This window comes from Thamnophis elegans, chromosome 6 (genome assembly GCF_009769535.1).
Source record: "Thamnophis elegans isolate rThaEle1 chromosome 6, rThaEle1.pri, whole genome shotgun sequence".
NCBI classification, from domain to species: domain Eukaryota; kingdom Metazoa; phylum Chordata; class Lepidosauria; order Squamata; family Colubridae; genus Thamnophis; species Thamnophis elegans.
In genome coordinates, this window is record NC_045546.1 from 64,592,673 (window position 1) to 64,620,252 (window position 27,580).

A 27,580-nucleotide genomic window follows, 5' to 3' on the forward strand; every position below is an offset into this window, starting at 1 on the left:
AAACAATTGTTTTAACTTCTCGAACGCTGCTTGACATTTCTTAGTCCAGTTTAGAGGCTTACCAAGCCTAGGTTTAGCTTCTCCTTTGATTTAGGAGATTCATGATGGGCAGTGCAATGCTAGGTAATGAGGGAATAATTGGAGGTAAAAGTTAGCAAAACCAAAAAACTTTGCAGCTGCTTGTGAGTCTAGCACCATAAATTCCTCATCCCAAATATCTCAAGCCTCCTCCCTCCTCATTTCTATGGCAGCCAAAAGCAAGCAAGCAAAGTAGAGGCTCCCTGCCTTTGTCAAAAATGCCCAATGGTTACCAAATGCCCAAGTCATGGTCATAGAGTTGCTATGACTGTTGTAAGTGTGTAGACTGGTTGTTTGTCCTTTTTTAGTGTCATTGTAACTACAAAATGTTGCTAAATTAATGGTCATAAGTTGAGGAATATCTGTAAATCTCTTTTAACCTCCCATACATTTATCATTGGTATTTCTTTCCAAGAAGAGTATTGATACTGCTTAGCAAAAAGCCAGCAGTAGAAAAGGGTCATGCAAAAAGAGAGATTGCCAATAGAATTTGCTTGCTTTTCTCCTCCCTCCCTGCAGAGGGAAGACTTTGGAGGGGAGGGGTGTTCGAGAGAATGCATAGTGTTTTGCATAGTGTGCTCATGGCTCATAGCATCATATTTATGGCCAACTGCACTTTTTCATTGTGTACAAGACAGTAGATCATCTACTCGAGAATTTCAATGAGCAGAAGATTGGATAGGAGGCAAACAAAAATTGAAGGTGTGAAACCAAGTAATTTTGTCTCTTTCCAGCCAGAAAGTACAATTATCTTTAGATAGTACAAAATATATTTTAGATTGTTTAAAAAAACTGTTCTTAATTGTTTACTTTTTGTAAACTAATTTATCAGGAAGTATGGGCATGTTGGCATGAACTTCTGTTGTATTTGGATATTGAAAACAAATGGTTGAATGAGCTGGAATCAAAAATCAAGGCAACAGAAAACATTCAAGAAGGTACAGAAGAAATATCAGTAGCACTAAATGTAAGTAAATTATCCATGCATATTTTTTATTTATTTTTCTTAAAGTGATTAATTTATATAGCTGCCTATTTCACAGTTGCAACACTGGATGAGGAACAAAATATCAAAACTAATGCACAACAAAACAAAATAATAATTATATTGAAAGAAAGAGAAAGATAACATACAAAGACCTGTAGATAGAAATAGAATGACTGTGGCAAAAGAGAGCAAAGACATTACCGATATTAATATGCACTTTGGGTGCTATCATAAAATTACTGGAGCACCACTTGAACACCATTAGCATTGAAAATTCAACATCAATCAATTGCAAAATACAGTTTTACTCGAAACAGCTTATATCCTGAAATCCTGTGACAACATCACTGATTGTGTGACAAACCATAAATCCTAATATAATAATAGTAATAATTCTATTAATAATAATAGAATTGCTGAAATGATTTATTATATTATATTTAACTGATGCTTTTGATGGATTGATTGATTGGTAATTGATTGATTTGACAGTGAAATATGAATGTATACACAATGATTTTAATTTGAATATCAATAGACAAAGAATGTTATCTACTGATCTAGTAACTGATCTTATATGATCTCATTCTTAAAACACATCCAAATAACTATATAAGATTGCCATGTTTTTGGATTCTCGAACTGAATCATTTTTCCCGTAATTGTCTCACACATTTTAAAAGATTTCAGAGTTATAAAAGTAGTACTACTTTTATCTTGCATAATGCTTAACATTTTCATTATATCCAACTTGCTTATATTCCTTATTGCAAGCAAGAAGAAGAAGCCCTGTTTTTGCTCTAATGAATAATTTTCCTCTTTAAGCACAGTGGGCTTGCACAGACTTATTTCTTCCCCGGTGTAATGACTTGCCTCTCCTCTATCCTCAAGAAAGCAGAATTCTTGAAACAGGCATTATTTCAAAAGGAAACTTTTATTGAGGAAAAGAGATAGCAAGGAAAACAAGGCAGGATCTGAAGTTCCTGCTCAAAAACCCGCTAGATTAAATGTTGCAGAAAACCCTCCCATATGTCTGGTCAGAGTTGAGCCAACCCTCAAGTGCAAAGTTGTTATGAAAACTCGAGCCAAGAAAGGTGATAAGAAGTTGTTCTCAGGTGCCACTTTGCCCATCTTTTCAGAGCTGAGACAAAACAGATGGCTCCAAGCAATTCCCTCTCCCCTCCCTGTCCCAAGTAGGTAAATCAAAGTGACAGGATAACCAGAAACAGGAATGGGATTGTAAAAAAGTATCCAGGGCCCCCTCCCCATCAGAATGGCAGTGTCCTGATAGGGATCTGTGGAACCATGACATGCTGCCCCCTAAAAGAAAGTTGGTCTGCATGGAAAGAGATACAAATGGAAATAATTAGTGAGGTTTATCTGGGTACATGTCATGAAAATGTTTCAATAGTTTAGGGGTTGAATATGTTTTTTGTGGACCATTCATTTTCAGAGGGTGGGAGGTGTTTCCAGGCAATCAGGTATTGGGTTGCCCCATGATGTTTCCTAGAATCAAGTATTTCTTTGATTTTGAAATGTTGTTCCCCCTCCACCCTAATGGGTTGTGGTGGTGTGGCTGTCTTAGATCTGAGGGGTGAGGTTATTTTGGTCTTTAAGAGGCTGCAGTGGAATACTGGAGTATTGGTCTTAGGGGTTTTGGCAATTTGACTTCTATCGTGACTCAGTTTATGATTCACTGGATAGGGAAGAGTCCTATAAATTTTGGTCCCAGCTTTTTAGAGGGTTGTAAGGATTGCAGGAACTTAGTAAATAAATACACCCTGTTTCTGTCCTTATATGGCTTCGTTTCTGTTCTTTTTTATCTGTCTGTGCTTTGTAAGCTGCCCGTGCCTCTTCTAATGCTTTTCTCACAACTGGCCAGGTATTTAACAGCTTTTGTATCCATTCCTTCAGGCTCTTCTGCTGGTAGCTCTGGCATGGGGTTGAAGTCCTGGCCAGTGGCTACTCTGAAGGGGGTGAACCTTTGCTGGAATGGACTGCATTGTTATAGGCCACCTCTGCAAAGGGCAATAGGTCAATCAATCATCCTGTTGATGATTGATGAAGCATCTGAGATATTGTTCTAGAATCAAGTTCAAACATTCCATCCCACCATTAGTTTGAGGATGGTGACTTGCATGAAGATAGCTGGAGCCTCTTGTAGGCCAAAGGGCAGCACATTAAACTGGAAGTATCCCAGCAAGCAATTGAATGCAGTTTTCCACTCAATTCCTTCCTTGATTCTAACATGGTAATAAGCCTCATGCAGGTCCAACTTGGAAAAAATCTTCCCTTTTGACAGGTGGGCTAACATGTCATTCATGAGGGAAAGAGGTTACACATTTTCCATGCACATGCCATTCAGACCACTATAATCCACACATAAGCAAAGAGAAACATCTTTCTTTTCCTGCAAAAGAACAAAGGCTGCCACTTTAGGTCTGGCTGGTTGAATGAACCCTTGAGCTAGATTTTGTCTATAAAGACATGTAACTCTTATAACTCCCTGGGGGTCATGGAATGCATCTTAGGCTTTGGTAGTTTAGCCCCTGGGAGGATTTCAATAGCATAGTCTGTGGGCTGTTGGCTGTTAGCTCGTCTGAACTCTCTTCTCTGAAAAGCTCAGCTAGGTCCCTGTATTCTTGGGGGATGCCTTATGGTAGCTTGGGTTTCATAGTGGCTGCAGTTTCCCCTCTTGGTCCACCTCCAGGCTCTTCATCACATTTGTCTGGTGCCATCACCCCCATGGGAATCTTAAGGTCCTATCTTTCCAGTCTACTTGGGGTTCCTGCACTTCAGCCACATGAGACCCATGACCATTGGTCACTTCATCCTGGGTGCCACAATAAATACTAAAGTCCTGTTGTGGTCTCCCATGGTTAATTCCAAGGGCTCAGTGGCAAAGGTAGCTGGCTCCCCTGTGTGATATTGCTGTCCAGCTGGCAAAAGACAATTTTAGTCACTTTTAGGGTATCTTTAGTCACTTCAGGTGAACCCTCAGTTTCCCCACTAGCATTGGGTTCACTAGGCATCTGGTCAGGGTGGGTTTCAGGGGATACACCCCTGTACGTGCGTACCGGTTGGTCAAATTTAGTGTGCCTTCCAGTAACCATTCTTCCAGTGGACGTGTACCGGAATGCTCCCTCCCATTGCCTTCCCCCTTGCTCACTCCCTCCGCCTGCCAAGTCGCCACTCCCTTGTCCCGCCTGTCCGCACCAGGCTTGCCCCGCCAACAGCCACCTCATTACCAATAGGGGGTGGGAAATCCATGCAGAGGGAGGAAAACACATGTATTTCCCACCCCCTCCATTGGAAATGAGGCAGCTATTAGAGAAAAGAGGGCCGCACATGCCACATGAGCTTGGGCAGCAGCTGTTGCACAAGCCCACCGGGAGTGTGCTGCCCTCTTCTCTCTGATAGCTGCTTGGTTAAAAAGCCATCCCCCGCAGTGTTTTTCCCTGGGGGGCTCTGCAGAACATCCCAAGACTGATGGCACCACATCTGCCCTCTTTGGCGACAAGTCCTCTACAGAAGGACAAGGCCCCGCTGGTCCTCTCGCACTCCTTGTTTTCCAGCCACGCTCCACGCCGTGAAAAACATAGGGGTGTGCACACCCACATAATTACAGCCCAGAGCAGAACCAAAGCCCCTCTCCTAACTGGCCCTTCCTCCCTTGGAGGGCTTCGGAGGGAAGCTTCTGCAGAAGCCCTGGTGAGTGAGAACAAGTTCCCGCTGTTATGAAGTCTCTGAGGCTGTAATTGTATGAGGTGTGCACGCGCACCTATGTTTTTCACGGCATGGAGCCGCGGCAAGGCTCTGTGCAGATGGCGATGGGCTCCAGAGTCACCTTTTTCTTGGTGCAGTTAGATCCCGTAAAACAAATCAAACAACATTGGCTACATTTGATACATTTTAAGCATAAAGGAGCATATCTGACACAATTACACGTGATCAAGCATATCACAGTGATAAATATGACTCCCACAAATACTTCTTTTAACCAAGAAAAGTCTGGCAGCCAGGAAGTTAAAAGATGCCAAACACTTTTAAAAGCAGAGCTTTCAGTTACATGTGTGGTTATATTGTTCAAAGCTTTTAGCTTAGCCTCAATGAATTGAGAACAATCTCCAACCTTAAAACAACAAAGTTTTCAAATTCCTCACATTCATGTCCAATCTGTAACAATATGTAATCAATAGCTAAGCGATTCTGTAAGAGGGACTTCCTGATCTCCCCCATTTCATCAGCTAAAGCAGCTATTGCTGATGAAGTTTCATTGATGCTCTTAGCCAAAGCACAAGCAAGATGGCCAAGCTGGGTGTGGTTGTACTGGGTTGCGATCCATGGCACTATGCCCAAGACTCCAGCATATACTTTATCTAATATTATCACCTCATCATTAAATTCCCGCATCATAAGCATTACTAAATATGGATATTTTTCCTCTATATACGTTCAATTGAACATTCCTTGTAATATTCACTGGTGTTATAGTCCATCTTATAGGATGTGCACCTGTATAGATATGTGGCTCTTGTCCCTTTACAGGTGGTTCCACATGTTCATGTTCTTTCACATCTTCATATGTATGTACTGGATGTTCATGTGTATGAGTTCCATCTACAGGTTCTTTTCCTGCTGTAATATCATGTACATCATGCTTATGATGTGTATCTTGAGTATCATGTGTATGAGGCACTACCTTCTTAGGTGGTACTCTATCCTTATGATAGAGACTTTGATTCATCATTTCATAATAAAAAGCCATTTTCTGATTAATATCATTAAAATGTGTTACTGCCATATAAGTATTTAAGCGTCCAATAGTACATGGTCCTCCTATGGCATGAGAAGGTACATATGCATAAGCATGCAAGCCACAGAATAAAAACCAACCTCTAGGTAAATATAATACTGGTCCTGCAGCTTATATTTCTTCCACTTCAGAACAAGCAAAAACATGATCAGTAGGTACATATCTGCACATAAATTACCTTTTCCTGTCTCTTTTCAGGATGTTTGTAATATACACAGTCATAAGCAGGCAATACTGTTTTCAACTATCACCAATTTTTTTTATTAGTCCATTTATTGGGTTTATGTGGACTTCCAAAAAGTGATAATATGTGAGAGATTATAATTGTTAGGTTCAATGGTGATTTTTGCTTCATCAAATAAAAACTTTCCTGGCACTGATACTCCCACAAAACACGTTGTCATTATATCAGAGATTGTAGTCTCTCCTTTTACACAAAAAGATGAACTATTCAAAGCTATCTGCATTAGATCCAGAAAAACATTTCCCTCTTTCTTGTTTGGATCATTTGCTATTGGCTTATGAATTCCAGACTTTAACAGTCCAGCCACATATCTCTTTTACCTCATCTGTAGTAATCTTATATGTGGTGGAATTTTAACATATCTAATTGCACATCTTCTTCTCCACACATAAGGCAAACTTGTTAGGCCTAGACCTCCACAGAAAAACATAAGCTTCAAAGGAGCTTTTATTTCAACATAAGGGAAAAGCAATGCTTCTTCAATTACTCTAAATTTTCTATAAGAAGGGGTATAATTCCCATACAATTCCGTGCATTGTTCATAGATGGTTTCCATCTTATGTGATAGATCAGTATGTTTTGTAACAATGTCATAGGTATAATTGCACCTTGGATATTTACCCAAAGGCACACCTGCCTCAAAGATAGATCTGATGCAGATGGCAGCATCAGTAGTGGTTTCAACTAGTCATAACCGGGTCTGCACTTGCGAATATTCGTTGTCAAGTTTGGAATAAAAGCACAATTGATGCCATGTGATGGGAAAACTGGGCAACACCCACACAGGCTCCATTCCTACTTGTCAAACATTCAACAAGGCAATCACTATCATCACTGTGAATTTCATTGTCCTAATGAACTAGTCCACTTCCCTGTTTAAGATATGTATAAAAAAATGCTTACCTTTAAACATTCAGGTTTTCCACTGGCTTAAAGCTGGAAAGGCTTACATTCATTGGATGAAACAAAGATTTAAACCACTCTGTTAATTCTTTTCTGAGCAAAAGCAAAAGCATGATAAAGAAGTTTATTACCCCTAGCCAAATAAGCAATTCCCACACCCAATGTTCCATAAATTAATCTGAGGCTTGTCTTTGAAAAGTTACTTCAATGGGTCAGATGTATTTGGTGACACAGTCCATCTGTAAGATGAAACCACTGGTCCCTTCACTCTGGAGAAATGCACCCAGCCCTTTTCTTTCATTCTCATGGCCAACTCAGTTATCAACAGTACTTGAAATGGTCCTCCCCACACTGGCTGCAATTTCTTCTCCTTCAAAGATTTAATCAGGACCCAGTCACCACTTCTGTAATTATGGATCTGGAAATCAAGTGGAGGAGTTTGTGCCAATAGTCCCTTCGATCTTAAATGAGAAAAACACTGGGACAGTCCTTGTACATATCTTCTAAGGAAAACATATTTAAGTTCAATTCTTGGCATTCCCACACTGCCAGTGTAAGGCAATCCAAACATCATCTCATAAGGAGAAATTCCTAAATTTTTCCTTGGACTGGTTCTTATGTGTAAAAGAGCTAAAGGCAAACATTTAGTCCAAGGCAAATGGAGTTCTAACATTAATTTCTTTAACGTATATTTTAGGGTGGAGTTAAAATGTTCAATCCTTCCCAAGGAACTAGGCGAAAAAGCCAAATGGTATTGCCAATCAATTCCCAATTGCTCCATTACCTTCTTCACTACGTATGATATAAAATGTGTACCTCTATCACTGTCAATATTTTCCACCAAACCATATTTAGGAAGAGACGGTGGGTTCCTCTGTGGGTAGTTCAGCCATGGAGTTGAAATCCTGGCCTGTTGCTATTCTACAAGGGGTGAACCCAGTGCTTGAGTGCATAGCGTTATTGAAGGCCACTTCTGCAAAAGGTAAAAGATCAACCCACTTGTCCTGTTGAAAATTAATAAAACATTTTAGGTATTGGTCTAGAACCATGTTCCGATTTTCAGTTTGACCATTGGCGTACGGATGGTGACTGGAGCTCAGTCCTTAGGTGGTGCCCAGTAAGTTTAAGAATGCCCCCAAAATTTTGAGGTAAATTGGACCCCTCTGTTGGAGATGATTCTCTGCGGGGCTCCATGAAGGCGATAAAATGTGCATCAGGAATAACTTGGCTAGACTTTGGCAGTTGGCTAGACTTTGGCACGGTATAAAATGTGCCTGTTTTGAAAACAAGTCTGTTATGACTCAAATGACAGTATTCCCTGCACTATCTGGTAGTTTGAAATAAAATCCATAGCTATCTCCTTCCAGGGTGCTGAGGGCTCGGCTACCTTCTGCAACAGTCCTAGCATTTTGCCTTGGCATCTTGGAGTCGTGGCACCTTTCCATTAAGTACAGTCTTTGGCTGGATGGAACATACAACTTCCCTCCCACCCAAGCTAGGTTATCTTTCATCAGACAGCTGTCTTTGTGGCTCAAAAACCATTCGTCGGTGGTTAAAGCTTGTTTAAAGGTTTGGGTGGTGTCATTGTCCTCCAGAGTGTCTCATTTTCCCTGGGATCTGATGGTTACTCTAGCAGCTAGTTGATTGTCTTGTATCATGGGTTTGATTACGTTTGGCTTCATACTATTGTATTGTGGTTTCCTGGATAGTGCATCTGCCAGGAAATCTCCCCCCCCCCCCCCGCGGAGGTATCTGAGCATAAATTCAAACCTTTTAAAGTACTGAGCCCATAGTACTTGTTTTGGAGAGAGTTTCCTTGGGGTCTTTAGGGCTTCTAAATTTTTATGATCCGTCCAGGCTTCAAAAGAGATCGTACTCCCCTCTAGGAAATGTCTCCAGGTTAAAAGAGCCCATCGAACTGCATAACTCTCTTTCTCCTAAATAGCCCACCTTTGCTCAGATTCATTCAATTTTTTGGATGTGTAAGTGCATGGTTGTAATTGTCTTCCTCATTTTTCTGAAGTAAGACGGCTCCTATAACCACATTGCTAGCATCTGCTTGTATGACGAATGGTTTCTATGTGTCTGGGTGCTTTAAGATTGGTTCTGCCAAAAACAGCTGTTTAAGTTTTTCAAATGCCCCTTGGCATTCCATTGTCCAGTTCAAAGGCTGCTTCGGTTTTGAGTTTCCCTCCCCCTTCGTTTTTAAGAGCTTGGTGATGGGGAGAGCAATTTGGGCAAAAGCGGGGATAAACTGCCGGTAAAAGTTTGCAAATCCCAGGAATCTTTGCAATTGTTTGCATGTTCTAGGTGGTTCCCAGTCAAGTACTGATTGCACTTTCGAAGGATCCATTTCTATGCCCTGGTGTGAATGCGGTATCCTAAGTAATCAATTTTTTCTTGGTGGAATTCGTATTTGGAGAGTTAGCATAAAATTTTGCAGAGCGAACTTTGCTCAGAACCACCCGGACTAGTTTTACATGTTCTGCCTTGGTCTCAGAATATAATAAAATGTCATCAATATAGACTATGCAGCCCTTATATAGATGCTCCTGCAACAGTTTGTTTATTAATTGCATAAATACTGCAGGGGCCCCTTGTAGCCCAAATGGTAGCACTTTGAATTGATAGCATCCAAGAGGGGTGTTAAATGTCGTTTTCCATTCATCTCCCTCCTTAATTCTGATATGGTGGTAAGCCTCCCTTAAATCCAGCATTGAAAAATTTCTCCCTTTGGCTAGGTGTGCTAGCATATCCTTCATGAGTGGGAGAAGATATACATTTGCTATACTGATTGAATTTAAATTTCTAAAATCAACACATAAGCGTTTGGAGCCATCTTTTTTTCTCTCTGAACAACACTGGGGCTGCAACTTTTGGTCAGGCTGGTTCATGTTACCCCTTGCTAGGTTTTTTTCAATAAATGCCTCAGTTCTTCCAGCTCCCTTGGAGACATGCTATACATTTTGGGTTTAGGGAGTTTGGCTCTGGGTAGTATTTCTATCGCAAAGTCAGTGGAGCAGTGAGGTGGAAGCTCACCAGATGCTTTTTCGCTAAAAACCTCAGTCAAGTCCTTATATTCTTTGGGTATGCCCTGGGTTGGCATAGTGTAAGCAGGCATTGCTGTTTCTAGTTGTTCTGCCCCCTCAGTTTCTCTGTCTGGATTCTCAGCAAAAATCACGTGCACCTGCACTCTCATGGTGCCTTGCTTCAAAATAATTTTGGGGTTCCATTTTTATAGCCATGAAAGACCCAGAACTAGTGGCCATTTCATGCCAGGCGCCACTATAAATGTAAGCATTTCCTTGTGATTTCCAATGCCTATCTGTAGAGACCCAGTGGCAAATGAAGCTGGCTCCCCCTTGCTATTGACCCATCTAGTTGGCAAAAAGTCATGGGGCTTTTCAGTTTCCTTACATTAATCCTCAACTTCCTTACCAGGGTTGGGCTGATCAAACAGCGGGTGCACCCCGAGTCCAGTAAAGCTGAGATTTTCATCCCCCTCTCCCAGTTGGGGATAAATAGTCTCAGGGGCAAAGTAAGTGGTTTAATTGGTGTGCTTACCAGTGGTTCATCCTCTGGATCACTTCCAGATGAGTACGGTTCCTCCTGCTGTGAAGCCAGGGTTTCCTCCTCAAAGAAGGGAGGGGGTGGAAATTCTACTGTCTCCCTGCTCCTCAGGGCCATCTCCTTTCCGCGCTGGCCAGGTTTCGTAGGTTTTCCCCCCAATGGCCAATCTGGTTTCTTAGCTAGTGCCTGAGAGCGGCATTCTGCAGCACGGTGCCCCTCTTTTCCACACTTGAAACAGACTAAGGATTTCAGAGAAGGTGTAGTTTGCGGATTAAAACATTCTTGTTTCCATTGGGGTGGGGATTTCTTCCACATTCATCCTGCCCGATACTGATTTCTGGCCATGTCGATCTCTGCCTCTTCAGCAATAAGTTACCACTCATGTAGATGGATTAGGGCACCTCGGACTACACAAGCATTGTAGAGGTCATCACTCAGCCCATCCTTGAACCAGCTTACCAGGATATCGTGTGGCCAGTTCACATGACATACCAGGTCTTGGAATTCTTCAGTATATTCTGCCACTGGCCGGCATCCACAACTTTAATGCGGTCACATGCTTTGCTGTTTGTGAGAGGGTCCTCAAACCATTGTCACAGGGCCATCATGAACCTTTCAAAGTCCCGCAATTCTGGTGCATTGGCATCACATAAAGTCACCATCCATCTGGCAGTGGCTCCTTCCAGGGCTAGGGTGACCACTCGCACTCGGGCTCCTTGGGTTCGAAAATCACACCCATATTCTTGCATGTAGGTGAGCATGTGTGCCACAAAGAATCCCAATTTTTTCTGGTTCCCATCAAATTTGACCCCCAGGGAAGGAGTTTTCCTTTCTAACTGCAGGTTTCGGGGTTGGTTCGGAGTGGCCCCCAACCTATGCGCCAACTGGGGGGAGGGTTTTCTGTTGCTGCTGTGCCGTCAGCTTGATGAGCAAGGACAAGAGGGCGGTTAGTTCCTCTGGCATCACTCCCGTTTGCCGCTCTTCTGATGCTTCTCGGTTGCCAGTCTGACTCCCCCCGGATGTTGAGATTTTCCAAAATTTCCATCACCAACTGGCTTACATGCCTCTTCAGAGGATCCTCTCTCAGTGCGGCTTCATTTAGCTCCTCCTGGTCAGAGAGGGCTTCTAACTCCAATTTCCACCCTGGTTTTTGGCTACCACGGGTAAGAGTGACTCCCCTGGTCTTCCCTTCCCAGCCGTCTTTCATCCCGATTCCAATTGACAAACAGGGCTTCTTGGGGTCCTCCAAGCTCACTCCGTTCTCTCCGCCAGGATACAAGGAGCAGGTCTCTGGTTGTGGAGGGGTTTCTATCTTCCTCCAGCAGTCAGTTTCACCTTGTTCACTGTTATGTTCAGACATGGTTTGCTGGGTCCCCTCGGTAGAGTAAAAATGTTTCTCTCCTCGTTGACCACTTTGCAGAGAAATGCTGCTTTATGTAATTGCTCGTCTCCTAACTTGAGAAAGTAAAGACTCTTGAAACGGATTATTTCAAAAGGAACCTTTAATCAAGCAGGATGGAAACCATTAGAAGCAAAGCAGCATCTGAAAACCTTTAGGCCATACAAATGGGATTAAGCTGATAATGACCCCTCCCCTTTGTCTGAATGCAGATTCTGACCAATGCACAGGTATGAAGGTGCTTCCTTAATTCTTCTGCCCTGGGAGTCAATAAAGCACATGGTCCCATGGCTATCTCTAGTTAGACATCAAAGTTATATATCCCACATGGCTACCATAACCATCCCTCCAGAGATGTTGGGACCTTCAGTCTCCCAGTGACAGGAAACCAGTTGTAAAGTTGTAAAACTCAGTTGTTTCAGATGTAACTAATGATTTAACTTCGAGGCTCCCCTCGTCCCAATTGAATGGCAGTATCACTTTTAGGGATCTGACAGTGTGTGAGAGTCAGGGAATTCCAGACCAGAAAGATTTTTTTGTATTCCAGTTAAATTAGAACTGGTCCTTTATGAAGGATCTGTGAGAATTGCATTAAGGCCCAAGAAAAAAATAAAGCAAAAAGATTTAATTAAAGGAGAAGAGAAAGTGATTAAACATCCACTAAGGGCACTAAATGCCATTCTAATGTGTTTTCAATTGTAGGATTGGCAATATTTGATTGACTGTATGCTTTAATGTAGAAAAAGAATAATTTATACTTATCAGTATAAGCAGAGATGCATTCTTCAAGCTTTAATGCAGTTAGCAAAAACCATTGTAATAAACTGAATACAACTGTAGAACATCATTTCTCACCAAAACTGCAATTTAATGGAGAGTAAAGTAAGATTTTACATAGGCAAGAAAAAATGTATAGAATAGGTGGTGCCTGGCTCAAGTGGAAGTAACTGTGAGATGGATCTGTGAGATGGAAACTTATCAAACAGATCCAACCTAGAAATGAGAAAATTCTTGACAGAACAATTAGAGAAATGAAATGGCTTCAGAAATTGTGGGTATACCATCACTGAGGTTTTTAAGAAGAAAATTGTTCTATTATTGTCCCATTATAGTATAAGGTCTCATCTCATGCTTCAGCAGGAGTTGGACTAGAAAATTTCCAAGGTCCCTTCCAACTCTGTTATTCTTTATAAATATCTCCACCCAGTCTTACTAAGAGAATGGTGATAAACAATATTTGGAAATGTACATCAGGCAGTCTTCTGACAGCAAAATCTCATCTTATTGGTCACCATCATATTTTACAGTTAAGGGAGGGACTTTTGCCATTCAGCGTCGCCTGGGGGCCCCCCCTACTCTTTGAGTGGCCCTAGCTGGAGAGGGGGAGGCTGGTTCTGAGTTTTCTTGCCCCCAACCCCCTTCGGCTTCTTCATCCTCCCTTAACCTATGCATCAAGTACCTTTGTTCAAGATCATCAGCCTGCTCCCTTTCCGCGGCTCTTTCATGGCTTTTGCGTTCAGACCAAGCTTCCTCGAGGAGTCTCATAGCATGGGACATCTTGTAATCCTCTTCCCTAGCGGCACCCCCATCCGCTGATTTTTTTTTTTTTTTTGGTCTTCTTCTCGTGACTCCAGCATCCAACTCCTCTGACTCCTCTTTTTGCCCCACACCCAAAGTCCATCGGGGACGAACAGTGGGCTCTTCCATTCTTAGTCCAGCCAGCCTTTCAGTTAAAGATGGTTCTGCCGTCGTTCCCTCAGTTTCCTCTTGGTCACTCACTTGCAAAGACATTTCTTTTCTTCTTGTGAGGACACCCCCCTCGGTAGGTTGTAGCTCCGGGTGGGGTGAAAGTGAGTCTTAGCTTAATTGTCAGCCCTTCATTCACAAATCAGGAAAGAAAACCACCAGACTCCATTTGTTGAAATCAAGTGTACTTTTACTAATTATAAATGAATAGAAGCGTAGCAAAGCTAAGACTGGTTATTTAGGCGCAAAAGCAAATAATATATTGTATAATTCATTCCCCTCCCCTTGGCATCCCGTGCACAGTCCAATCATAATTCTCCCAAATGTCAGGTGTGAGATAACTTCGAAAGGCATCACCAGGATGGAATGCTGGTCCGTTGGCCTTGGTGGGAAACACTCCTCCTCCACATGCACAGTAAGGTGGTCCAGTCAAAATCTAGAATCTTCCTCCAGCATGTTGCATACTGATGTGGGAGGGAACACAGGAGCCATGGATAAGCCAGTAGGTGTACTTTATTAGTTACAGAAGAGAGATGACAGCAATTCAAACGGTTCCAACGGTCACCAGAGTATTTATAGGCAGCAATAGCCAATCAGAGTACGCTAGCAACAGCTTCTTCTGTGTCCCAACCAATCAGGGAGCACAGAGCAGTTGCTAGCCCTTTTGAATATGACAGAACACAAATCATAATATATAACACAGCACAACAATGAGTTCCCTCCCAAATACCATGCCCCCCTCCCCGTTTCAATGGCAGCCGAAGCAGTAGCAAAGTGGAGGCTGACACTGCCCCTCCATGTGAGTGACATCGAGTTGGCCATGCCCATCCAATCACATGAACATACCCACCTAGTCATGCCCACCCAGTCACATGACTGCCAAGCCACTCCCACCCAGTCACATGACCACAAAGCCATGCCCACAAAATAGGCCACACCCACAAAATGGGCTAGACCTAGAGAATAGGCAGTAAAAATTTTGAAACCCACCACAATTATGGACACGTGTCAGTGTTGCAGGCTGGAGGTTTGGGCAAGAAGCCCAGTCAGATGTGGAGGGAGGGAAGCCCCGGCCTGCCCGTCTTCACTTCTACCCCCTCTCATTCCCAGTGGCAACAGTTCTCACACTGCCACTTCCCCAGCGGTGAGAGGAGCAGCGAGCGAGTCAGCCACCCTCCCAGCCAGGAAATGCTGTCTGTGTGCCTGATCTGGCTGGTCACTCTTGTCCTTCCCCCTTCAGCTGCTCTTCTGGGGCAGCAGGGCTGCTTAGGAGGAATGCCAAATATATGGCACCAGACAGGAAGCAGTCGCGCGTCCTTGGCAGAAGTGGCGGGGGGATGTGCGGTGGACAGCTGGCTCTTCTGGGATGCCTGAGCAGACTAGGTGCTCCAGACCATGGATGTGCTGGAGGGGTGGGGCTGTACAAGAAGCCTGTTTGGGCGAGGAGGGAGGGAGTCCTGGCTGACAGCTCTACTCCCCTAGGAAGCGACCGCTGAGATCCCCTCTGCGTCTTTTGGCACACACCCATTGCTCTTGCCATTGCTGGTCTTTGCACATGTGTGCTAGAAACCAGAAGACCAAGTGGCTGATGTTCATGTGCACACTGGCAATAGGAAAACCATCTTCCTGGCTTGCGCATGCGCACTGGGTGTCTCCTTATCCAGTTTCCAGCACATCCGTGTGCTTGAAAACCAGTGGCTGGCACACTGGAACCTGGAAGAGCAATGGGCAATGGCTCTGCATGCCTGGGGAGATGGCTCTGCATGCCACTTCTGGCATGTGTGCCATAGGTTTGCCATCACGGTCCTAAGGTGTGGCTATCCTGAATCTTTTCTCCCTCTTCATCCAGCTCAGGATTGTGTAGTCTCTTAACCTGGGCCTCTCTCTGGGAAAGCTCTAAGTTGCCAAAATTATCTCCCATGGCTCCTACAGGTGCACCTTCAATCACACAAGGGGAGAATAGGACCTTGTTGGTCCTCCTGGAAACTTTCAGTATCTCAACCATGATATTCTCCTTTCAGAATCACTGGGGTGATTCTACTCCTTAGTGGGTGATTTTTTCCAGAAGATGCTGAGGGATTTGGCAATTGGTTAGGTCTGAGTTCTATTTTACCACATATGCTTTTTAACATCTACTGTATATGAAACCATTGTGAGAAATCATCTAGAGATTACATATTAGCAGAGTTGGAACCTTACAACCCCCTACCCAAGCATGACACCCTACACCATTTCTGACAAATGGCAGTCCAGTCTCTTCTTGAAAACCTCCAGTGATGAAGCTCCCACAACTTCTGAAGGCAAGATGTTCTATTGGTTAATTGTTCCCACTGTCAGAAAATTTCTCCTTATTTCTATGTTGAATCTCTCCTTGATTAGTTTCGATCCATTATTCCTTGTCTGGCCTTGGAGAATATCTTGACCCCTTCTTCTTTGTGGCAGCCTCTCAAATATTGGAACACTGCTATAATGTCTCCCCTGGTCCTTCTCTTCACTAGACTAGCCATTCCCAGTTCCCGCAACTGTTCATCGTATCTTTTAGCCTCCAGTCCCCTAATCACCCTGGTTGCTCTTCTCTGCATTTTTTCTAGTTAACAACTTTTGAATAGTGTGGTGCAGTATTCTAGGTGTGGTCTTACTACGACTTTATAGGGTGGTATTAGTACGTCACTTGAACTTGATTGTATCCCTTAGTTAATGCAACTTAGTATTGCATTGGCTTTTTTGGCCGCCGCTGCACACTACTGGACCATATTTAACTGGTTGTCCACCAGATTTCCAAGATATGGGCTGAGAAGCCATCAAAATGCATTTGGGTAGGTGAGTGATGTCCTACCTGATCTAGAATAGTCCACAGTAACCCTAGTAGAGTAGGTTCACAGTTGGGAATATTCCAAATTCCATTATTATCCCTAGAGAGCCATGTGGCCTCAGTGACATAGAATGCCTTTCATCTGCTTTGGTTGATTGCTAAATCAATGTGTCTGGCCAGATGTCTACTCCCAACTGCAAACTGTGTCTTGCAACAGTTATTCAAATTTTGATAATTTCTCAGTTGATTATTTCAGTGTGTTATATGTGGGACTTCTTCTGAAAATTGCCTGGAAAATTCAATTATTGAAAATAGTGTCTGGATGTCTTCCTGATAGGAACGTATTATGTCTGCCATCTCCACTGGCTCCAATTCATAGCTCAGGTTTTTAAATATAAAGCCCCAAACAGCTTAGGATCAGGTTACCTGATAATAGCACCTTTTCCCATATACTTTAAAAGTTTAAATATATAACTTTAAGACTTTAAAATCTTAATGAGGCTATCCTTTCCCCAAAGGAAATATTTATATTTTAAAAATAATCAATTGGTTTAGGTAGTATAGTCAGTATAATCAGGCATGCAGGAGTTTGTTATGGTAGCCTGTCTCAATAAAATAGGTTTGATAGTCCTGCAATTTTGTTTTCCTAATTTGGTCTATCTTAGAGGCTTGACAAATGGAAATGAAATATTTGTTTTTATTTTATATAAATGAAATCTCTCAGTAATATCTTTTATGGATATTTTTTAGTCTCTGGAAACATTAAGGCAGCATCCAGAAGATAATCGCAATCAGATTCGTGAATTGGCACAAACTTTAACAGATGGTGGAGTTTTGGATGAATTGATCAATGAGAAACTTGAAAAATTCAATGTTCGGTGGGAAGATCTACAACAGGAGGTATATTTTTCTGTTCTAATGTTTTGTTTTAAACACTATTTTAGGCATACGTGCTGGGTGGCTCTACATAAAAATAAAGTTATAACTTATATTATTCTATAGTTTTAAAAAATATTGTGAATACAAATAAAAGAAATAGTGGTTGAGTTATTTGGATGATTTAGAGAAATAGTATTCAATGTGTTATATTTACATTAAAAATCATGACCTTTGTGCTGTCCTTTCAATAAATTAGCATGTTTGTGTATTATTCCCACACTCTCAATCTAAGGATATTGTTGGCCTCTCACAGTATATTACAATCATTTTCTGTTTGGAAATATCAAATTCTACTAGGAATTTGGAAGGAAGACACAGCACATTAATATTTAAATGCATGTATAAATACTTGTTTTCAACATTAATGACAATTTAATTTTGCTATTTTAAATCCTAATTTGTTTGGCTTTTTGAGAATTTTTTTTTATTGTTTTAGTTAAACAAAAAAAAGAAAAGAAAAAAAATAATCTTTCGTTAGATCTTGTTGAAAGCGTATCGATTGGTTACAAATATATTCTGTGTGTTTCTTCCACAGTCCTTACATATACTTCATTCAAATCATGTTGAACATTTTAAGTCAAAAAAGAAAAGTTATGCATTTTACTATCCCCATACCATAATTCTCATTTGGTTACTATTGGTTAAATATGTTTTTATCTAGAATCATTTATATTAGAAGACACAACCACCTACTGGCATTCATTTACAATTTCAATAGATCTCCAATACCATTAAACCTTTATGACATGTTCTAAATTTAATTTGGTTAAGTAAGATATCTAAGCATTTCTCTCCCCCCCCCCCTGTAGCACACCTGTATGTATCATTAAATATTGTCCATTAACATTTCATTGTTATTATTGTAGTTAACTAAAGGTTATTTACTGATTATCTCACCTCCCCTCTCCAGGCCCACACAACATTATAACTTTATAACCATCTTTAAACAATGATTTATTAATAAGATTTATAGGACTTTTCCCTCAATCCCAAATTAGTTAGTTACGTGCTAAGAAAATAAACATAAGACATCTAAGACAATCTAAGAAATATTAACATTTCTACCTCACAATCACCCAGAATGTATATTAGCATTTCTATGGTCTGGTTATTTATCCTAACTAGGGTTATTATTTCTGTATTAGTATCACAGTAAATTTATGTTAATGGATAAACATTCAGTGGTAATTTAAAACAGTGTATAAGGTACTAAAATCTCTACTTAATAATCATCAAAAATTAACTAGCTTTTTTCCATCAATTGGCATTATTAACCAGTATATTTCCAACAAAATGGTCTTTCATCTCTCGCCAGTTGTTGTGTCAATTCTATATCCAGAACCTTTCCAGGATTTAAGACTTCTCTCTGCACATTGAAGCTTAAACGATCTCTCATGTAGTTTTGTTGCCCTTGAGTTGTTATTAATGTAAGCTTAACTTTAGTTGTCAGGTTTTTTCCTGAATAGATTTGTCTTATTAACTCCATCTTTTTCGCTCTTTCTTCTTCTCTTACATCTTGGAGTTTGGGGTGGAACATCAAATTATCAAAGTCACTTTTCCAGCTTCCCTTCTTTCCACTTTCACTCACGTTTACTCCATTTATAAATTCATCTGAGTTCTTATCTTTGTTTTCTGTATTTTCATTCACTTCCTTAATATCTGGGGCTATAACCCCATCATCTTTTTTTGTAATATCTCATAGTCTGTCCCATTTCTTGTAAAATCTCTCAAATCCTTCTGAGATGCTCTGCCTGGACCAGCACCAGCATGCAATTTTTTTGACAAAAAAACGGGCTTTTTTTGCTCGTTTGGGGGGGGGCACCCCCTAGGAGCACTCTGCAAGCTCCTAAAGGCTTTTCATTCCTGTTGGGGGGGGGACAAGACTTTGCAAAAAAATGGTCTTTTGGGGGAGGTTTGCAGAGTGCAAAACTTTTTTTTAATTTGCCTCTTCAAAACCTTGGTGCATCTTATACTCCAGTGCGTCTTACTCCAAAAAATCGGTAGCTTTAAAAATGTTAATTGTTTGTAATTAATCTTTATTACTGTCTGTAAATTCCCCATAGTTGTCTTATAGATTAGAGGAGTAGCATCTAAAATAAATAAAGATTTTATAAAATAATGCATACTGTATAATTAATGAATATACAGCATGTATGTGTGTGTATAACTATTATATGTGTACATTGTATATTCATTCATATATTCTGTATGTGTGTATACAAAGCAGAACCTGAAAAATGAGAAACATCTGCTAGTCTCATCTTAAATTTTAAAGGAGAAATAATTGAACAACTTGCAAAAAGTGACCTTTGTAAACTAGTGAACATATTCATTAGATTTACATTTTGGGACAAGTTTAAAGTGATATAACCAGACCTGCTTTAATGACATTAAAGTTAGTCTGATTACTACATGCGTTAGTTTTTGGTAATTTTAAATTGAATGCTACTTTGTTAAGAATGTTTATAGGTAGGCTTAGTAGTGAACCATGCAATGAAAGACAAATAATAAGGAACTAACCATTCCTGTGATTAATCCATGCTCTAAGAAACTATTTATATCTTATGTTCCAGTTGCTTTATAAACAGCATGTTTATCCCTGTCACTCATTACAGTGGATTATCTTAAAATGGATTGTGGTGACTGTAATTCTATTCTGCCCAAAGGAGATCTCTTGGGATAAATAACAAGTTCAGGTATATCTGTGGCCTCAGAATAAAAACTATCTAAGCAGAATATTGAACTTCAATTTGTAATATTCTATTCATCATCAAATTCTTCAATATCCCTCTTTTTTTACACATTGGCTCTTTCTCAGTTATTTCTTTAAAAAATAAAATGGCTGCCAAGAAGAGAAGAAATTTATCTTACAAAAAGGTAGTCATATATTAATTGGAAATTCTAGTTTGTACTGCAAGATATATTGTAAACGATACTTTGAAAATATTGAGGTGTAATTCTTTGTATTATTTTCTAGGCTGTGAGAAGTCAGAAGTTTCTTGAACAAAGTATCCACTCTGCTCAGGAGATTGACAAAACCCTCCAATTAATTCAAGAGTCCCTGGCCTTCATTGATCAACAATTAACAGGATTTATTACAGACCGGACTGATGCAGCACATGTACCTCAAGAAGCACAGGTAAGCCATATAACATGTAATTGCATTAAATAGTTCTATCTTTCAAGGAGTCAGTAAGATTTATTTTATTAGATTGTTCTAAACTTACAATTATTCTAGAATTATCATTGATCTAATTCTTACAAAATTTCTAGCTGGCAAATGAAAGAAGAACTGCATAAAATAAAAAAGATCACATATATTTTAAAGTACAATGATCTTTTATGTTTATCTTTCCTGATACTAATGCAACATTATTTTATCACACCAAATTTAAAGTTTGCAAATGTTTACATTGTAAAATTAAAGAAGCAAAATTAATATTATAATTTTTGAAGTGCTAATTTTATCATGCCATAAGTTACTCATTGTGATTAGTATTTTCAATTAAATTATATTTACATCCCAAGTGAATTCTTATTGAATTACATACAGATACTTGCATTTAATTAGCTGTTAAAACCTGGCTGTTCCAGCAGACCTGGGGTTGTTGACCTTAGTGTTAAGGTCCAGCCCCGATTAGAACATATGTGTGTTGTGAATATTAAATTATTCTTTTATTTTGCTTTTCTTTTTTCTTCTTTCGTTGTAAGCCGCCCATAGTCCTCTGGGATTGGGCGGCCTATAAATTTAATAAATGAAATGAAATGAAATGAATTATTCGGACAATTTTATGCATATTGTCTTATATAAAAGAGCAGAGTTATATAGATAGATGAAAGCCAATTTTATGTTGTAGTTAAGGCATCATGAGACCATAGTCCTGCCTTATATTCAAAGCCAGCTCAGTGACCTTGGGTTAGTCTTTTTTTCTCAGCTACTGTATGTATGTATGTTCGTGTGTGTTCTCATGTGTGTGTGTGCGTTTCCCATTCAATTATTTTGATTCTTGGAGACTTGCAGGACAAGTCCCTGAAGTTTTCTTGACCAGTTTTTTTCAGAGGTTTGACCAAGAAACTGGCCAATATTTATTTGTTTGTTTGTTTATTAAATTTGTATGTCTCACATTTCACCAAGAGGTGATTCTAGGTGGCTTACAACTAATTAAACAAGATAAAACAATAAATATTAATGTTAAAATTTACTTAAAATTAACAAAGATGGCAAGAAAGAGAGCAAGATGTACATGGGGTGAAAGTGAATTATCTTAGTCCATTAACCATCTCAGTATGACATGCCCTCATAGGGCCCTCAGGCCAATGGCAGAGTCAAGTTTTCAAGGCTTTTTGGAAGGCCAAAATGGTGAGTGTGAATCTCACTTGACATTCCAAAGAGCAGGAGCCACAACTCTTTCTCTGGAATTCCTTTACCCCGGGGACTAGAGCAGTGATGACTAACCTTTTTTCCATCATGTGCCAAAATGGGGGGAGTGCAGGGGGTTGTGCATGGGCGTGCCCACACCTATAATTCTATGTGTACGAACACCTCCAACAACCCCCCCCTCCAGCTGTTGGCATGCAATGGACCCATTTTTCACCCTCCCAGGCTCCAGAGGCTTTCTAGAAGCCTGGGGAGGGTGAAAGCAGACTCCCCTGCACCCCCCCAGAGGAACTCTAGAGGCTTCAGGAGACTTCCAGAGGGCAAAAAACAGCCTCCAGAGGGTGAAAAACAGCCAAAAATGAAGGCCAAAGTCAGCTGGCCAACGTGCACAGGGCAATGCCTCACATACCGTAACAAATGACTCCATGTGCCACCTGTGACACGTGTGCCATAGGTTCGCCATCATGAGTCTAGAGCATGCACGGTTGGGCCAGGCCAATCCCATAGGAATGAGATGGTTCATCAGGTAATCTGGACCCATGCCACAAAGGGCTTTAAAGGTAATAACCAACACCTTGAATTGGACTTGGAAGCAAACTGGTTGGGTATGTCTGGGGCAGTTCAACCCCATCCAGAACTAAAGATGTGAATATCCCTGATCCTGAATCTCATGCACCAAAAGCCACTCAGTCTTACTGTAATAGTATTGGCTTTACTTTTTGACATCTCATCCAACTATACATTATATAGAACAAAGACAAATCATCCTTTAATATTTTAATGTAAAATATTATTTCCATTTTATGAAGAAACATAATAAAACAACAGAAAACTAGAAATATCATATATCACAAAAATTGAACTTGAATTATCTTTTTCTTAATACTTTGAAGGGATTACTACAAATAATATAATTATTTTTGTAGCTCTAGTATATGTCAGGCCTGCAGCCAGTTCCTTTTAGGATCTTTGGCCTGCCACACTATTATTCTATTCTACTATGCTGTTTCATTAGTGGAGAATTGGGAGCGGGAATAGTAAGGAGTAGAATGTGTTGTTGTTAAAATAAAATTCCTTTCTAGAAGACATCTTTTGTCTCTATACCTCTGTGCCTGACCAGAACTGGATGGGACATTCCTCTATCCTAGTGCTCCTTGACCTCTCAGTGGCCTTCGATACCATCCACCATGGTATCCTTCTGCGACGGCTGGAGGAGGTGGGAGTGGGAGGCACCGTTCTATGATGGTTCTCCTCTTACCTCTCCGACACGTCACAGTTGGAGATGGTTGAATTGAGGAAGTATATCGACACCAATTTGAAATGGGGTTTTATTGAATCAGTGAAGTCTCTGCAGAGAAAAGAAAAATGGCAGTGTTAGTCTCTGTATTGATTTGCGAGCCTTGAATGTGGTATGCATTGAAGAACACCTAACCTAACCCTTCCCCTCATGAAAGATATGTTGAACCACTTGGCTAAAGGCAAGATCTTCACCAAGCTGGACTTGAGAGAGGAGTATTACCGTATATGAATCAGAGAGGGAGATGAGTGGAAGACCGCTTTTAACACCCCCCTTTCAATACAAAGTCAGCTTTCAATACAAAGTCATGCCATTTAGGCTACAAAGAGCACCTGCAGTCTTCATGTATATAAATGAGGTGCTACATGAGCACCTGTACCACGGAGTACTCATTTATCTTGATGACATCTTGATCTTCTCTGAAAACCCTGGAAGAACACATGAAGCTGGTATGGCAAGTCCAGAAAAAACTTCTAGCTGCCAAGCTATACGCAAAGTTGTTGAAGTGTGAGTTCCACAAGCCCTCACTAGACTACCTGGATTATCGCAACTCCAATGAGGGGATAGAAATGGATCCAGGAAAAGTGAAAGCTGTGTTAGACTGGAAACTTCCAAGTACTCGCTTCCTTGGATTTGCCTAATTTCTACAGACAGTTCATTCCAACTTTTGCAGAAATTGCCCTTTCATTGACTGAGCTAATAAAAAAGGCCTTCCCCAACAAAGCCAAAAGCAAACCAACCCCTAAAGTGGACAATGGACTGTCAAAAAGGCTGTGAGAAATTAAAATGGCTCTTTGTCCAAGAGCCCATACTGCAACACCCCGAGCCAGAGTGACCATTCATAATCCAGACAGATGCCAGTGATGTAGTGATACCTGCGGTGCTACTGCAGAAGAATAAAGAAGGCCACCTCTTGCCATGCACTTACATCTCCAAAAAATTCACCACTACTGAAAGGAGGTGGGCCATTTGGGAGAAAGAAGCATTGGCAATCAGGTGGTGCCTGCTCATGTGGAGACATCTCCTGGAAGGGGGGGATATGATGTTCAAGGTCTGGACTGATTATAAAAACCTCAAAGCTCTCAAAGCCCATCAAAGGCTACCCACAAAACAAGTTCGCTGGGCCCAATACTTCCAAAGGTTTCAATTCAAACTTATACACATCCCTGCAGGGAAGAACTTGTTGGTGGATGCTTTGTCAAGAAAACCGCAGTACAACAGTAAGAAGGAAGAAGCTGTTCATCCCATCATTTCTTCCTCCCACCAAAAGGAGGCCCAAGTCACCACCCAAAGCCAGGATAAGTGATCGGCGCTCCCAGCAGACCCAGAGTTCAACAATAACAAGGACATCCTAACGATGTGAATTATGGCTTAGTCTGGAAGGGGTCCAAACTGTATGTCTCTACAGGGTTGTGGCTGGAAGTTCTACAGAGAAGTCATTATGCAAAACTAGGAGGCCACTTTGGATTCCTAAAAATGCTGCACCTCAGAAGGCATCAATTTTGATGTCCAAAGATAAAATTGGAGGTGGGAGATTACCTAAAAAGCTATGCTACTTGAGCAACGATGAAAACATGTCCGGGGAAGCCACCTGGACTACTACAACGAGTGGCCAGCTCTAGCCGACCATGGAAGAGATCGCAATGGACTTCATTGTCGAGCTCCCAGACATCAGCAGGAATAGAGTAATCTGGACAGTTAGAAATTAGCGAAAATGTTTGAGAAACACATTTATCACCTGCACCTGGTGCCCAAAAGGATCATTTCAGACCACGGAGTTCAGTTCACCGCCAAATTCTGGAGAGAGTTCCTGAGATCCATTGGGTCCACACAAGACTGAGCTCAACACTTCATCCCAACACAAACGGTGCAGTGGAGAGGGCCAATGGTGGAACAATACATCCGGTGTTATGTGAACTATCAGCAAGACAACTGGTTGGGCTTGCTACCCTTCGCTGAAGTGGCATACAACAATACGGTCCACAGCAGCAATGGATTAACTCCTTTCCAGATTATCAGTGGCATGGAATTTGTTCCCATGCCTGAGCTGCCTAGAGAATCTCCCTCCTCCATGTCTCTGAATGAATGGATGGATACGCTAAAGAAAAGATGGGAAAATATGAAGAAAGCTCTAGCATATGCGGTTGAAGCCTACAAGAAGCAAGCTGATAAACACCGCTTGCTCCAACCCCATTTTCGTGTGGGGGACAAAGTTTTCATATCTATCAAATACATAAGATTAAGAATGCCTAGCAAGAAATTTGGCCCAAAATTTTCAGGTGCATTCCCAATAGTGAAGATAATTAACCCAGTTACAGTTCAACTCAGTCTACCCAGAATTCTAGGGATATTTTACCCAGTATTTTATTGTAGCTTGTTGAAGCCAGTAGTTGAGTCCAGCATAAGACCATTCACCCAAGCTCCCCCTCCTCCTGTAGTGATAGAAGGGGAAACACATTATGAGGTGAAAAAAATCTTAGACTCCAGGCTATACAGGGGTCGATTACAGTATTTAGTTCATTGGAAGGGGTACCCTTTGTCCGAAGCTACTTGGGTGAAAAGCTGGAACCTAAAAGCAGATAAGTTAGTAAAACAATTCCATGATGAGTTTTCCAATAAGCCAAAGGGTCCCCCGGGTTGGGGGAGAGGTGGTTTATTCTGTATGTTAGCCCCTATATTATTCTCTTTCAGGAAATGTTTTCTTCTGAGGAGAGGCCTGCAGCCGTTCCTTTTAGGATCTTTGGCCTGCCATACTAATATTCTATTCTATTGTGCTATATCATTAGTGGGGAATTGGGAGGAGGAATAGTAAGGAGTAGAATGTGTTGTTGTTAAAGTTCCTTTCTAGAAGCCAAGGTCATCTTTTGTTTCTACACCTCTGCACCTGACCGGAACTGGATGGGTGGAACTGCCAGTGTGGCAGTAGAAGATTGGACCATGTGATGGACTTGTGGGTGTGGGGGCAAGATCATGAACTTTCAACTGGGTGGGGAAACCTCAGGAAACTCAGATTTGGGTTTCCCCCAGATGTGGCAACATGACTCTCTTAATAAATTGGAACTTAGAACAATATTTTGCCTTGGATTCTGATTTAATTTTGGATGTTATTTGGAACGCTGACATTATATGTATTTTAATTTCTTCTGTTCATGCTGTGGTATTTAATTATTTATTTATAACTTTTATATAGTTACCCAATGCAAATAATGCAACTGAATAGGTTACAAAAAGTTAATAGTTGAACACAGTTATATTTTGAACACACACCTCAAATTTATCATTATTCACTTATTTTTTATTATTACATTTATATACCACCTATCTCTCTCTTTGGGGCAAGTCTAGGTTTTGGAGTGACTCTTATACATCCATATTTTACAAATCTCCACTTGTACAATGTCTATTTCTGATTTTGGGCCATCTGTGAAAATACAGATCAAATTTGATCTAGAGTCGGGATGGCGAACCTATGGCACGCATGCCCAGTTGGCACATGGAGCCATTTGTCAGGGCACACGAGGCATTGCCCTGTCAGTTGGCCAGCATGCATGTGTGCTCTGGCCAGCTGAGTTCAGCCTTTTTAAAAGCCATTTTTCACCCTTCTCAGGCTTCAGAGGCTTTATAGGAGCCTGGGGAGGGCAAAAAGAGCCTCCCCTGCCTTCCCCAGGGGTCCTCTGGAGGTTTCAGGAGCTTCCCTGAAGCCTCCGGAGTGCAAACTGGAAGTTTGGGGACAGACTTTCGGTTTGCTCATAGTTTAAGTTTAAGGTTTAAGCCCTCCGGAGGCTGCTATAAAGCCTCTGGAGCTGGGGAGGGTGAAAAAACAAGCAAAAAATGGGGGGAGCACCTCTCATGCGCACATGCACACTGGGGGGTTGCATTATGGGTGAGGCACACCTTCACACGACCCCCCTGTGCTCCCCCCTTATGGCACGCGAGCCAAAAAAGGTTCGCCATTGCTGATCTAGAGCATCACCAACTTCCAGGGCAAAGTTTTGAAGTATACAAATGAATATAGATGAAGTTGAAAAAAAGACCGAGTGGCTGTTGTGTTTCCCTCCCAAGGATTCCACCAATATTCCATCTCTCAGGCTGGGGGGTCAAATTCTATACCCCTCAGAGAGGGTCCGCAACTTGGGAGTCCTCCTAGATCCACAGCTATCGTTCGACCACCATTTGACGGCTGTGGCTAGGGGGGCATTCGCCCAGGTTCGCCTGGTGTGCCAGTTGCGACCCTACCTGAATCGGGAGGCACTCACAACAGTCACTCGGGCCCTCGTGACCTCTAGGCTGGAATACTGCAATGTGCTCTACATGGGGCTGCCCTTGAAGAGCATCCGGCGTCTTCAGCTGGTACAGAACGCAGCCGCGCGAGCGATTGTGGGTGCACCGCGGTTCACCCACATTACACCT

The 27,580-nt window shown here is 41.4% G+C and overlaps 1 protein-coding gene across 1 annotated transcript in view; it reads left to right on the top strand.

Annotated features, from left to right (window-relative positions):
* The window catches only part of DMD (dystrophin), a 1,161,901-nt gene that overhangs the window by 345,265 nt on the left and 789,056 nt on the right, over window positions 1-27,580 (top strand). Inside the window, 3 exon segments of the mRNA XM_032219839.1 lie at window positions 911-1,045; window positions 17,307-17,456; window positions 20,473-20,634. Of these exon segments, the coding sequence (XP_032075730.1) occupies window positions 911-1,045; window positions 17,307-17,456; window positions 20,473-20,634 (447 nt within the window).